At 45.3% G+C, this 15,012-nt stretch overlaps 1 protein-coding gene across 18 annotated transcripts in view; it reads right to left on the bottom strand.

Moving 5' to 3' along the window:
* Positions 1–15,012, bottom strand: part of LOC139790070 (phospholipid-transporting ATPase ID-like) — an 89,028-nt gene that overhangs the window by 46,304 nt on the left and 27,712 nt on the right. For all 18 annotated transcript variants that reach the window (XM_071731325.1, XM_071731331.1, XM_071731339.1 and 15 more), the window contains one exon: positions 8,991–9,049. In XM_071731325.1, the coding sequence (XP_071587426.1) occupies positions 8,991–9,049 (59 nt within the window). The remainder of the gene's footprint in view (positions 1–8,990; positions 9,050–15,012) is intronic.

The following is a 15,012-nucleotide window of genomic DNA, read 5'->3' as shown; positions in this document are numbered from 1 at the left end:
AAGACTGGGAGTGGTTTATTTCAATTCCTGCCTTCTATTTCTGTCTGCTAATTACGTCAGGAAAACCACTGAATGAACCAGGGCCATTCATTTTGTTTCCTATTGCCATTAGGCACGGTAAAAACCCCAGACATAACAGTTTCCAAATGCTTAACTGTAGAAATCTAGACATCAAATATTTTCTACAGTCTTCAAGATCATGGTATTGTTTGACACAGACTGTCTTTTGGGACACCACAGACATCAGGGTAAGGACAAATTTTGTGGATCTTCTCATTAATCTAGAATCTATAACTAAAAGTAAGCACCAGAAAAAATAATTCCTCATAGTAACTATGAAGATTTCTAATTCAACAAGTCACTTGTTCATGGCCCGCAGGGACTAAAGGAATATCAATATTAAATTATAAAAACAAACTAGGGAAAACTTCAGCCTTTCCAATTCAAAGCTCTGCATTTCCACATCAGAGACACAGATGAAGCTGTGTAAGGTAAAATTTACATGCAATACTCCAGGTCTGTGTGCTTTGACCACTCAGGCTCTCAGTTAACTTCAGGGAAACCTCAGTTGGCCTCTGCTCTTGATCTTATCCTATTCTGTAATGCTTAACACCATCTGACCCCATGGCTCCTTTAGAGCTCTACCAGAACCTGACTCTGGGCTGGGAGGGGTTACTACAGGAACCTGCAGCACGACAGTGTGATAACAGTCTATGTGCAGCCATCATTTTATATGTCACACTTCCAGTGCATCATCCTTCTTACCTCCCCCCTGCTCTGCCTTCAGTGAGGAAGACTCCAATGTGGGAAAAGCAATAGAGAGGAAAAGTCTTAGAATCAGCAATCAAATATTGGGAGGCCTTACAAGAGCTTCTGCTTCTCCTGTAGATGTATAAAAATAAGAGGTCCAAGAAAAGCAGCTCTCTGGTCTTAGGACACAGATGGGAACTGGGAGCTTTGCTCTTACTCCCAGACCTGCCCTAGGCTCCTGGTTGACCGCGGGTAGTCCCTGTGTGTGCCTGTTTCCCAAATGAATAAGCACGATCATGGTTACCCACTGCCAGCCTCAAGCACTTCAGGTGTGAGGCTTGACACGAGACAAACATTGTCTGTGGGTGACAGATTATTCTCATCTGCTCTTTTCAGGGCCTCGATTCACACCTCCTGGAGGTGTGACTCCACCGAAATGCTGTCCCTAAGAATAGTGCTCATTGCACCACAGTTACACAAGTCCAGATCTGGTGGATGAGCTGTTATTTTGGGGGTGTTTTCAGAAGCCCGCCTGTGACGTCTGACCACAGGCAAATGCTCAGCAGATGGTCCCTACCTTTGTTCCCTGAGCAAACAAATCATCTCACCACATAAGTCACTGGAAATAAGAGACACTTGCTTTTGGGACAGATTACAGGGGCTAAAGGGACACCCAGAAAAGGCAGTAGGGTACAGCAGGGTATTGACCATCTGAGTCTATACCCTTAGCTCAGTGAGGTATTGGTTCCCAGCAGCTGGACAACCAGGCTCAAAGCAAATCTTGGTAAAATCTTGGACATGTGGAGAAATGTGGGCTACAGCACATACTTTATAACTTCTGTAAGAGTTTTTTATCAGTTTTAATCAGTTTTTAAGCCTACGAAGTTCACTGTGTTACTTCTGATGGTGGGCAGCAGCCCCAACTCAATAGAAGATTGAGAAAGACCAACAGGATGCTGATGGGGTCCATCTGGTCCCTGTAAAGGTCTCATTCTAACTCCCAGAAGTAAAAGACTGGCTGAACACCAGAAATAAAGTATTTATACACAACCCACACTCTTATTTACTCAACCCCCTCCTGGTAACAATAACAAAGTCAGTTCCAGGATCCCATAACATGTCAGGTATTCCAGGAAAATTTCTAGGAAAGTGTCACTAGTTGTACTTTCCTATACTGTTCTTTCTGCCTGAAGTCATCCAATTAAAGAGCTGTTAATTGGTGTAACATTACAGTGGTGAGTGTCCTTATCAGGGTGCAGCTGAGAAGGACCCAGGGACAGATGGAGGAGGCATGGCTTGATGACCTCACACCATTGCTCACAGGCCAAGTATAGGACCTTAAGTTCTCTTCTCATCTCCTTCAACTACACCACCTTTTCCTCCCACTCAGCTCAGAACCTGAAGCTGCTGCTGGAGGGGAGAAACAGTGAAGAGGCAGGCAGAACACTGCCAAGTTGTGCAGAGGAGACAATCTCCAAACCACCACCATTAGGGTCTCACACAATCAGACTGACAATGAGTGTGGTAAGAATTTTGTCTTTGTGATGTTTAAGCTAAGATTAAGAGTGGGGGACTTGGTCCAAGGGAGTTTATAGACTTCACTGCACCACATGTCTAGCACAGATCCAGCTTTCTGTGCTTGTCAGGGACATAATATGCCTTACGGGCCTTGACCTCACCTTGTGCCTCTTTCCAGAACCCTTGCATGGGGCTCAGGAGCTCACTTAAGCCCAGCTCATCTTTGCCTGACTTACACTGTAGAAGTACCAGTCTCCAGCTCTCCAGTCTATCCAGCTCTGTCTCTTGGATGGACCTTGGACACACGGTGTAGTCTTCTTTTCAGTCCCGTCTCCCACTGCTCCTGACTGGACTTCCTAAATGGACCTTGGACCTGGTTTATCACCCTGTCTGGGATGACCAGGATGGACCTCATTCCAAGTATCCTACCATATCCCCCCTGCCTGTGTACTGCAGAACTGCACCCTGGTCAGTGAGGACATTGTCTGTGCTGGGGTAACCCTCAGCTCCTGCCTTGTCCCCATCTCACAAGGCAGCCCTTCTCTGGTTGCTTCATCACAGTGCCTCAGATATCTTTGGACTAATCCAGCTAACACCTTCCTAAATGCAGAAGGAACAGCAGAGGTGGCTGCTGTAGCTATCCTTTTGGGGGGCCAGTCAGACCACTGTTCAGATTATTTTCACACTCCCTTCAGCCTTGGGCATTAAAAAGAGCATTAGGCATGACAAACGCTAGAAAACATTTGCAGGTTGAGTATGGGAAGAGGGGGCAGCTGTTGCCATTATCCTGACCACACTGAGAAGGTCCTTAGCAATGACCCATGAGGCATCCTTCTCAGGCTGAAGTATACAAGCAGACGAGGTAGAGCAGAATCTGAGACCACTACAAGAGCTCACTAAGTTTCAAAGAGGTAAGAATCCATCTGTTGACCCAGCCCAAGGCAATGTGCATTTGCCACAGGAAGAAATGTACATCCCTCTTATTTCACTAGATAATTTATCAGATGACCAGGGAGAACAAAAGCAGAGTCCAAACAGCCCCCTCACTGATGACCCTGAAGAAAGGATGCTGGTTTGACCCTAGATCCTGATCCAAGATGAAATTTTTCATTGACTCTTGGGCCCTGCATTTCCTCTCCTATTGTCTGAAAGCCAGTATCAAAGATGTTTTCGCAGCCCTTTCTGACGCCCCAGTACAGCTGTGCTAAATTCCAACATGAAAGCAAAGAAGTAAGAGAGAGCTGGGATCAGAACAAACACTAAAAGCCTTCAGAACAGATTTTCTTCTCCACAGTATCAACAGACAGAGAGTCCATCAGTCCCCTCTGCAGAAGTGCTGGGCACAGTGCGGCCAGGTTGAGTTGCCTTAGATGAGAACCTTAATTAAAGCCCTTAATTTGGCCTTGCTGGACCACATCTGGCACCCTGCATTTCACTTCATTTAACTCTTCACACTGGCAACTAACTCTCTTACTGAAGTCAGGAAGGATCTTGCTGTCTGCAGTGTGAATAAACACAGGATTAGGATTTAACTTTTCATTTTCGCAGACCTATATTGAGTCCATTTCTGCATTGCACTAAGTGCCTTTGCATGCCACTCATTCACACTTGGTTTCTGAGTCATTCCTAACTAATTTTGTGAGCTGGTGGGCAGTGCATACCTTCACACTCAACCCTTCCAATTAACTGCACAGCACTTCAGTTTAAAGTTGGTTTTACTTGTCCAAGCTACTGTGCTCTTTTTGTGCAGGATAAGCACAAGGATGTCTGGGGCTGCAGCCATCTAAGAGATAGTTTCAGCTTCAGTCTTCACACTGAATCCAAATAAACTCTGACCTATCCCAGCACTGTCATGGCTTGAAGTTGCTGGTCTTAATCTCAGGCATCTCCTCTTACTTAATCACAGCAAAGATCATCAGAAGATGCTTCTTCAGATCAGAGACACTTCCCATCTCCCATTTCAGTCTGCACTGCCTTCATTCATGCAGATGCAGGAGACCACCCCAATCCTCCATTCTACTGCATGGTACATCTCTCATGCCCATGGGGACACTTTTGGTTCCCTCTGTCTCTCTGCTTCACCATGAAGGCTCTGTGCTCACAGATTTCCATTATATGCAGTTCTTATCCACCCTTTGTACTCGTTCTGCCCTCCTGGTCCAGCTTTCTGCACTTCCTAGCTCTCCTGCCTGGCTGGTGCTCAGAAAAGGAGTCTCTGTGGCTGGAGCCTTGTAGCAGGAACACACTGTAGTTTGGCCTACCACGTTTTCTGAAAAACTCCAAAGTCTCCTACCAGTCCCGGTGTGATCTGGACATGCCCTTGCAGGCACTGGCAGACACTGCTTTCGCTGGTGCAGAATCAGGTTCCTGCAAAGCTGGTTTGAGCATGTTTGGAAGTCTTGGCCATCTTTCAGCAGAGTTTCTGTCAGTTTCCATACGCAATAGAGTTTCCAAGTTTTTCTCAGCTTCTCTTTTCACAGCCTTCACAGATATCCTGTAGACTTTGCTCCAGGAAGGGATGATAACCACCATCTATTCAGGAGCAACACACCCACTTCTGATTGCAAGTTCCCACTTCCCTGTTCTCAGTGAGACTAAAGGAGGACAAAGCATCTCTGTACCTTTGGTCGATGGCTACATAATAGAAACTCTCTTTTTAATGAAAGCCTTGAACCTTCACACCAGCTGGGAAATACATCCCGGCCACAGTAGTAAGTCAATACACTACACCTGTGTTTGCATTTCCCTTTCTTCTCTCTACTGGCCTTTTCAGCAACTGCCTCACCTTAAAGAAACACTGACCACCTCACCTAGCTTTGTTACAAGAACCTGTTCCATGGCTAAGCTACCAAGTAAAGTAAACCTCATTCCTGTGGCTTTCACTGTCTCAGATATGTTCTAAGCCTGGTTATATTGCTTTGCTTACTCCCAGTTTCTCCTCAGCATGCCTTTAACATGGCTGGAATAGACAAGATTAGTGCAACCCTCCTTGTTTCTCAACTCCTGTGCAGGAGGACATGGACTAATGGTCCTTCCAGAGGGACCAGGAGCTGGAGGACAGCTGTTCTCCTCCTGGTCCCTATAAAGAAGACTCAGATCATCATGCTGCTGCCCACATATGCAGATGTTCCTGTCCCAAAGAGCTGAGCACCACAGTGAATCACAGACTGTTCGTATGCTTCTGTTGTTTGTTTGTGCACATGTCAAATTAAATACATGAGGGTGAGAAGACATATTGAGAACAGAGGACTGTGGCTGCAGGAGACAGAAATTACCCCATTCAAAAAATGTCAGTATGCTGAGAGACAACTAAACCTGATAGAATCACCAACTGGTTTGGGCTGGAAGGAACCTTAAAGGTCATCTAGTTTGAGCCTCACTGCCATGGTGTCTTGTGTTAGTGCAGTGGTGTTTTGGAATTGGGGTGGATGTGCTCTCACGAGAAGCTGCTGGAAGCTCCCCCAGTTCCAATCATGGCCCTCCCTCTGGCCAAGGCCCAGCAGATATAGGAAGCTGGATGAGCTTCTGTGAGTAACATATTCAAGAAAGGGAAACTGGAATGGCAAAATTAAATAAATAAATGCATAGAGAAATAGACAAATAAAGAGCAGTGGAGAGGAGGAGGTGAGAGCAGTGCTACAGCAAAGACACCAAGGTCGGTGAGGAAGGAGGGGGAAAAGGTGCCTGAGCAGAGATTTCCCTGCAGCCCATAGTGAAATGGAAACTCCTATGGAGGAGTGCAGTGGAGCAGTCCCTGAAGGACCATGGCTGGGAAAATGTGGATTTGTAGCCAATGAAGGATCAAATGGGCAGATGTGGAGCTACTACCAAGTAGTGTCACAGGTGGGCAGAGGTGAAGCAGCAGCCTGTGCAGGATCACAGAGAGGGTCAGATGTGTACCTGTAGCCATGCAGGACCCCGTGCCAGAGGAGGTGACTCTTCCCACAGCAGCCATGACTCTGTGGGCAGCCTGGGCTGGAGCAGTTCCTGAGGGACTGCACCCCATAGGAGGGACTCATGTCCCAGGGGTTCCTGAAAGATTCTTCTGTGAGAGGAACCCCTCGTTGGAGCAGGGGAAGAATGTGAGGAGTCCTCCCCTGAGGAGGAAGGAGCAGCAGAAACACCATGTGGGGAACTGACCCTGAACCCCCCCTGCCCGTCCCCTGTGCCCTGAGGGGGAGGCAGCAGTGAAGTGATCCAGGCCTGGGAAGCAGGGATGGGTGGAGGGAGAACATTTCTCCTGGTAGGTTAAATTAGTTTTATCTTCCCAAGTTGAGTCTGTCTGGTTTTTGCCCATTGTCATAATTGGGGAATGAAAACCTCCCTGTCCTTATCTCAATTAATGAGTTTTGGGGTGGATTTTCTCCTCTGGTTGATACCAGCTGGGTCTAAACCATGACACATGGGCAGGGACACCTCCCACTAAACCAGGTTGTTCCAAGCCCCATCCAACCTGGCCTTGAACACTTCAGGGATGGGGCAGCCACAGCTTCTCTGGGAAACCTGTGCCAGTGTCTCACCACCCTTGCAGTGAAGAATTTCTTACTCATGTCTAATCTAAATCTCCCCTGTTTCAGATTAAAACCATTTCCTCTCATCCTATCACTACTCACCCTTGTAAAAAGTCCTTCTCCAGCTTTTATGTATCCCCTTCAGGATATACAAGGTCTCTCCAGAGTCTTCTCCAGGCTAAACAACCCCAACTCTCTTAGCCTGTGTTGTCAGGAGAGGTGCTCCAGCCCTCTGATCATCTTCATTGCCCTCCTCTGGAACCACATGTATTGATGGTAGGGTACCAGGAAACTATCTTCTTTTTTGACATCTCCAGAGGCACCCAGCCATTGATAGCATGGGGTCTGAAATAGTCTATGAACCAAGCTAGTCCTTTTCATACAATATGGTAGTGTGGGTTTAATAAAATTAACTTTTGCTAGGACTTAATGGAAAAAAGCAGCCCATGAAACTATATGTGCCCCTGTACAATTAGGGCAGTGCTATCATCTCACCACCCACTCACCACTTCAAGGCTTGGCCCTTTTGGACAGTGTTCTGGGTTTCTTAAGCCTCAGACTACTCTGGATTCCTGAACCAGAAGACACAGCAGACTAAAATGAGGGGTGAGATTACTGAAAATCACTGCCAAATTTTAGCAGATTATACTGAGTTCATTTTTTGGCTGCCTCCACTCTCACACCTAACCAATATACTCCTATGGAAACCCTCCAGAGCTCCTCACAGAGTCCTCTCCTCAACTTTGGTTATTTGCAAATCTTTAGGCATTTAAGCAATCAGCTGGGAAGCAGTGACATGCAAAGTCACCCTGATAAATGGCTTTTCACAGAAATAGTCCCAGAAAGAGAGGAGCTCTTGTTCTCTCTATCCTGACATCATAGTAAATCTCCCTCCTGCTTTTCTGCCCCACTGCTGCACATAATCTACATTGCAATCATTCAATGAAAGATAACAAATCCATACATAGCAGCAATAACCACCCCTGTATGCTACTGGCACATTCCGTGCAAATCAAACGTAGCTTCCTGGTGTCAAATCTCCAGGCTTGGTAAGGCATTCATGCTTCACAGTCCTTTACATATATTACCTACAATGCTATTCATATTCAGGACATATGCAGCAGCTCTGGACCTAGGAGCTCTCTAACCTGTGTTGGGTAGGTCACAGATGAAAAGGTGAAAATGGAAAATCACACATTTCATGTTTCCAGCAAATGAGCTACATTAAGATCTTTAGTGAAAACTGTTGGCAAATTAGACTTCCTATCTCGGGAGAAATTACAGTGTTGTAAAATGTTGATTTTTTTTCAATTCTTACCCAGAAAATACTTGTGATATTCCTAAAGCAAAAAAATGATTCAAAGGAGCTCCTGAGTAAAACTGAAGGATGCAGTTCACCCCTGGTATTCAGAGATGCAGAGGACAAAAATTCACAAAACTGTTTTCAGTATTAGTTGGCAGCTGCAAACACTTTGAAAGAATGCAGCTCCAGGATCACCCCAAGGAGCAGATGACCCTGCATCCAGGCAGTACAAGTGCAGCAGCTGAGCTGTCCCTCCTGTGCACACAGTGTCAGCAAATGGTCCACAAGCCTTGGTAATCGAGTTGCCCAAAGGCCTCCTTGGCACTGTAGCCTGACAGACCTGGGTCCCAGCCAGCCCATGTCAAGGTGCTCCTTGGAGTCAGATTTCACAGCACAACATGAACCTAAGTGGGCTGTTAAGAAGCTGGAAATAAAAACGGAAGGAAGCCACAACAGCCAGATTCAAAACCTTCCCACCTGAGGGGATTTCACTGGACAAGCTGAGGAATCGACACATTTCCTTTCATATTCTACTTCAAATGGAGACACGTTTCCAACAGAAAAAAACCTCTCCTCAGGTTCCGTTATTGGAAGGCCCTGGAACCTGATCCTACAAATGTTTTGACTGACAAATAATTTTCTGGAATGTGCAAAGTCACTGTGTTATGCTGTTGCAGCATTAGACCTCCTTCAGCTGCCCATTTGCAGAGTGGTCTCCAAAGGCAGAGGTCCCCAGGGCTGACTCAGCAATGAACCATCTCTGATAGTCCATCTGACACGTTTGCCTTGTTTGCAGAGTCACAGCTACCATGCAGTCCTGTCACTCCCTTGAAGCAACATTTATGACATGAAGCAGATGCTACATCTGTGGCTGCACCTGCATGAAACCACAAGTGCTGGTTACTTACAGCATATTCAAACTGCAGATTAAAATCCCGGTTGTTTGCTTGAAGTTGTCTCTCCTCCTCTGTGAAGAAGACAAAAACACATCAGTAATGCTTGAAGGTAAGCAGAGTCGATGCAGGTAGAGTGAAGCATCAGAAAATGTAAGCAGAGATGCATTAATGTCACAGGGAATCTGTTTTGGGCTAACTGCCCACATCAGGGAACTGAAGCAGCTGGTGACACTGACAGAGCAGCACTGCAGACTGGTACCATCACATTTTAACCTCCTACTCCAAGTCTCCTCTGTCCACAACCCACTAAAATGCCAGGACTGGTTTTATAGGTGGCTCAGCTTATCCTGGGTAAGGATTACCACATAAAGAGTTGTGCTCGCTATTCCTGCCCTGATCCATCTCTTCCTCCTGAAGTCTCTGGAGCTGTTGCCATCAGCCTGCTGCTGGTGCCCTTCCTGCAGTGCAAGGGCATTTCCTAGCATCATCACACAGATGGGATACCACCACCATAACTACCATGAAATGAGAAACTGATGGAAGGGATTCCAAAAGGTCATCAAATCTATCCTTTACCTCAACACGAGCTTGTGCTTGTCACTCCCATTGTCCTAGAAAGTAATGGCTGTGCTTCAGACTGTCTATTGCAGGACTGCAGTGTCTTTCCCCTGGGAGAATTCTTTCTCCATTATCTAACATAAAACCCACTACTTCCATTTAAAGAAATATAGTGGTATGATCAGAAGTGCTCTTCAGCTTCCCCCCAGTTCCTGTGCAACTTGCCAGGGACACAGATGAGTTCATTATGCATTGAAGACATGCCCTACTGTAGTCTTCCTAAGGAAGAAGGAAGGAAGGACTTCCTAACTGGAGTTGGCAACTCCAGTTTCTTCAGCCACCTCTTATGGGTCAGTCTTGCTGCCATACAGTAGGCTTCTCAGCTAGCTCACCTCCTGTTGGACTTTGAGTGGCCAAAAAAAAAAATACACGGTTTTCAGCTGAGGCCTTACCAAACCTGACCAGAGCACAAGAGACATTACACCTATCTTGTGGACAATGAATATTTGACAAGGGAATTCACCTAGAAGTAATTTTAAATAATTTGGCAGATCTTTTCTGGCAGAGCCAATGCCTTATCAGGTGATGCAAATCTTTCGTTTCTCCTTGCTGAACTGCATCCAAATTTTTTCAGACTATTTCCCCAACTATTCAATTCCAATCCTATCTTTCAGTGTGCTTGTAGCTCCTGCCAATATGGTGCCATTCACAGATTTACTTAGTGTGTTCTTTATTCTGCCAGCCCGGATGTAGAGGAAAATATTGAATACCAGACTCAGGATACACCCCTGATGAATCTCTCAAGTTTCATAATCAGTCACTGATAAGTATTGTCAGTGTATGATTTTTTTCTTGTCTGAAAACTCTGTCACTCAGTTTATGGTGAGTTTATCTCCAGTATATACCCCCAGTTTATTGGTAAAAATACCAAAAGTGACAGTCAAGGCACATGACAGCTATCTAAGGCTGTTTCACTAGCCTGCTGGCTAGCACTAAACCAGAATTATTTTTGGTTTGACACAGTTTTTCAGGACTGCTGACTGTTAATCATCTCTTCCCCACAAACACACTTACAGTTACTTTGAAGTGGTTTCTTGTAACCTTTACCCAAGAGTTGAAGGCAATATATCTGTAATTGCTCAGCTTCCATTTCCCCCCTGTTTAAAGGTAGTTGCCATCCTTGCTCTTTTCCCAGTCTTCTGAACTTCAGTAGACTGTGTATACAGAAGCCTGTATGTGCATGAGAAACTCTTAAAGGCAGCATTGCTCCAGGCCATGCTCTACTTTACCCAGCTAAACCATGCTGTTTCTATTCCAGCCCAAAACTCCCCTCCCTTCACCTCTGTTTCTGGGAATTGTTATGCTAGGTGTCTGGAAAAAAATAAAATAAATCAAATCAAAACAAAACAAAAAACAAACAAACAAACAAACCAACCCCCAAAAAACTAAACAAAACAAAACCAAAACCAAAAAACAAAAAAACAAAACACCACAAGACCCGAAACAGGATTTCTTAACGTTATTTTGTAGGCATTTTTCACAGAATAGCGGGCATAAATCATCTTTGATCTCCCTCTTGCTAGAAGGGTTACAAAACCCCAGAGATCTTAACTCTTACAGAATAACTTTCATTGTCCTTCATGTCCTTAATAGCTTTTCCTCACTTTGAGCCTTTGCCATACAGTTTGTGCTGGATAAAAGAAGCTGCACCCTGCCTTCTGAAGGCACCCTTCCTATGACTGGAGTGAGGGAGGCTTGTGATTTTGCCATTTTACTCACCCTTCTGAGCCCTTCCCTGAAAGATGGTAATTTATAGCTGTACCCTTAATATCGATCATTTAAGGGAACATCAGCTCTGCTGAAGTTTCCCTCCACTCCAGATTTCTTTTCCATGAGATCTCAGTTACTAGTTCTTCATATTTACTGAAGATTTCCTTCTTAAAGTCCACTTTAAACATTTTGTTGTTGCAACTTTTCCTGAAGAATCATACCATCATTCCCTAGTAATTCCCAGTTACATTCCCACATACTTTCACAGTATGACTCCTGTTGGAGGGAGTCAGCTCTAGAACAGCCTCCTCTCTAGCACCAAAAAATTACCCACCTCTGTACTGAAATGCTGTGCCATCTGAACAGTTCTTCCTCCCCTACAGTTCTGTCCAACTCTGCCTTTGCATAGCTTGAATTCTTCATTGATCACCATGCCCTGTTTCTCAGAAAACTTTTTTTTTTTTCACAAAAGACTGCCCTTCTTTGATTGCTATGCCTTGTCTTTTACCCTTCTAGCATTACTCAGAGATTTGCTATTTGTTCATCTCTTTCTTCATGCATGAACACACATGGAAAGCATCTCTTCTTTTACCACCTCTGTTATGCTTCCCAAATAAGCTTTACTCTTTTCTATTAATATTCCAGCCTCATGAGTTTTCCCAGCACGTGTGTGTTATATCTATTAAATGACGTGTTAAGACATCCAGTTCTTCCTGTTTATTCACTCTTGCATTAGCAAGCGTCTAAGTTATTTAGTGGCTTGAACTGCTATCCTTCCTCCTTTCCCTCCAATAACCCTATAGATAACTCAGCATATGTAATTTTTAAGCTCTTTTTTCAGATCACCAGGTTGGGGTTTTTTATGTCTGTCTGTGAGCTGTTTCCATCAAGCCCCCTAATTACTTATTTAAAGCTATGTTAGCAGGTAAATGCACTTTTCCCTCTCTTCAAGCACATGTAGCTGTGTCAGGCATGTCCAATTCAGCTCCCATCTGCCCTGACTGGGTAATTTTCAGACCATCACAGAGATTCCATTCAAGACCCTCAAAGTGCTTAATCCTGCACTGCTTTCCTCAGACACATTTTTTTCTCATCTTTCACAATAGGGAGAACAATGTGCAGAGAGATCAGAGTAACTCATCCGGCATTTCAGAGGAAAACAGAAGCAGAGCTCAAGAGACCCAAGCTTGCAGGGCTCCAACTATTGTGTTATGTGCTCCGTCAGGAATTTTCCTGAGAGCAACCAATATTATCAAAGCAGACAAAAGATAAAGTGGTTTGTTAAAAGCAGAACTTCCCAACACTTGCACGTTTCCTCCGATACAGTAAGTGCTGCTCTGATCCCCTCCCCAGGGACAGCAGGTCTAGACCTGGTATAAATGCCACAAAAAAGATAAATGGCTTCAAGGCAAAAGGGAATAGATGACAAAGCTTGAATACCTATTATTAGGCCACAGAGATGTGCTTGCAGAGCCTGTGCTGGTCCTGGGAGGGGGATAGGTGGGCAGGGGCAGAGCTCTTGGCAGGCACCATGAGCTTACCTGGGTCAGTGCAAGGAAGCTGACCTGAGGCCACCATGGGATGGACTCAACACTCAGCAGGGACATCAGTGTCCACACTGCTCACAGCTAGCAGGCCTGCCCAGATGCCTTGCCAGAAGGAGCTACAGAAACACGTGAGAGATGGGGAGGCATAGAGACCTCCAGAGCTGTAATCTGGGCTGGAGCCCTTTGGGCATCAATCCCTGTGCCAGGACATGGGACACAGGGCACACAATAGGAGATGCAGGGTCAAGTGGCAGCTTCTGAGAGGCTCCGAAGTCCTTGAAGACTTTCTGTTTTGTATAGGCAGAGTAGCCCTGGAGGGGTCTACATGCAGAAGCATAAAGCCAAGTGCCAATGGCAGCATCTGGAGGTGCCACGATCTCCTGTGCTTTTCCCAGGGGGAGCTGGGAAGCTGTCCCCCTTCTTCAACCAGGCAAGAGGCACTTGGCATGTGCATTTGAATTCAAGGATCCCAAATGCTCCTAGAAAGAAACCAGATGTAAATCTGCTCCAGTGAGGAGAGAAGCCTGGTTTCTCACCCTGCTGAGAGATAAACTCTCCAAGAGGAATGGAGAGAGACACATATGTGAGACACATAGATAGGTGTCAACAGCACAGGGATGGCACAGGAGCATGGAATAGTGGGATGGGGAGCAGAACAGCAAATGAAACTCACTCAAGGCACTGTCCTCCTGTTCCTGACCATATGGCACCTAAGGGCAGGTTTTCTAGACCAATGCATTTCTGAAGGCCCCAGCTAGCTATGAACCTGGTTCAAAACTGAATGGAAAGTCTCTCTGGACTGCTGTAGCCATCCATCCCTCTCTCAAACGTTGTCCCTAAAGGCCGAAACAGGAGAATAATTTGTGATGGCACTATTTTGATTTTCTTCCTTGGCTAAGAGCCAGTACCCTCAGTTCAAGCAGGAACAACCACAGCAAAGGGAAAATGTTGCCTCCAACACCATTGGCAAGCAGAACTTTCAGTCCTCTGGCTAAAGACAACCAACACTGAACATGTGCATGGGGCAACACTGCCTTAGTTGTTTTATTTTCACCAACAGATCATGAGGTCCTTCTGCTGCACTTCCTAAACCAGCAGTCCTCAACTATCATGGACCAGACAATGCTTACTTGTTTCTGGAATTGTCTGGATGGGACTGAAGCCTCTTGGATGACCATGATAAACAAAAAGTTAGGGAAAATCAAGTGTTACACCAGCTTCACATGGGAACTACAGCTCAGGGTATCTTGGCTGCAGATCCAAGCACACATGCCTTAACATGCCCTGCTGATTCTGAAAGCACTGAGGAAAAAGGGAGGGGAAAGCTGACGGGCCACCAGATGAGAAATTTTTTATTTCTTTAATTTTTTTATATGTCTAAGCAACTCCTAATTTCTCCTTCTGCAAACTACAGTCACATATCACTGGGAAGAAGGAATGGAATTTGTTCTCCGAGTTATCATTTGACTGCCACTGAAAACTATTTTAAATTATTCATCAGTGGAAACTCAGTGTACATAAATATGGCTTAATGCCCAGTTCTTGGTCTAACCACTGAGACCAAGTCACTGGGAAAGTGGCTGTTTTTCTCAGGCAGATTTAGGAGCTAAACCACTGAAAAACAGCTGTATTAAATTAAACCCATGCCAAAAATCAGCTATAAATGTAACTGGCCAGCCCACCAGCCTTCTCCATTTAGAACCACTGCATGGAAAAGTCCTGCAAAAGGGTAGACTGAAGGTCTGGTTAGCCTGGAAATTTTGTTTCTGCTTTATGCTAAGGAGAATATGCTTGCCAAGATCAATGCTTTCAACAGGCTGTTGGAAAAATTTTGTAGATACTAGGTCTTGTAGCTCCAAGGAGCAGGCGTTTAAGGGCTGCCTGGTTTTGCCAAGTCATATACAAACCAGGGCCTCATACCTCATGCATGAAATGAACACAGCCCAGTGAGGGGAGTGCCAGCGTAGCTAAGCCTGAAAACAGAACAGAGACAACATAAACTCTGTAAAAATAATCATCTCTGCTCCACCCTTTAAACAAGCAACCTCAAGAGCATGAATGCTTCCCTGGACCAGCTACAGAGAGTGGCATCCAGTATCTGGGTTCATCTCCCAGCTTCCCCTGCAGAGTGGCTCTTAGCAAAGATATTAACCTTACCA

The sequence above is a fragment of the Heliangelus exortis genome, chromosome Z, assembly GCF_036169615.1.
Source record: "Heliangelus exortis chromosome Z, bHelExo1.hap1, whole genome shotgun sequence".
Classification (NCBI taxonomy): domain Eukaryota; kingdom Metazoa; phylum Chordata; class Aves; order Apodiformes; family Trochilidae; genus Heliangelus; species Heliangelus exortis.
The sequence above is the reverse complement of the archived record's forward strand: the minus strand, read 5'-3'. Positions and strand labels throughout refer to the sequence as shown.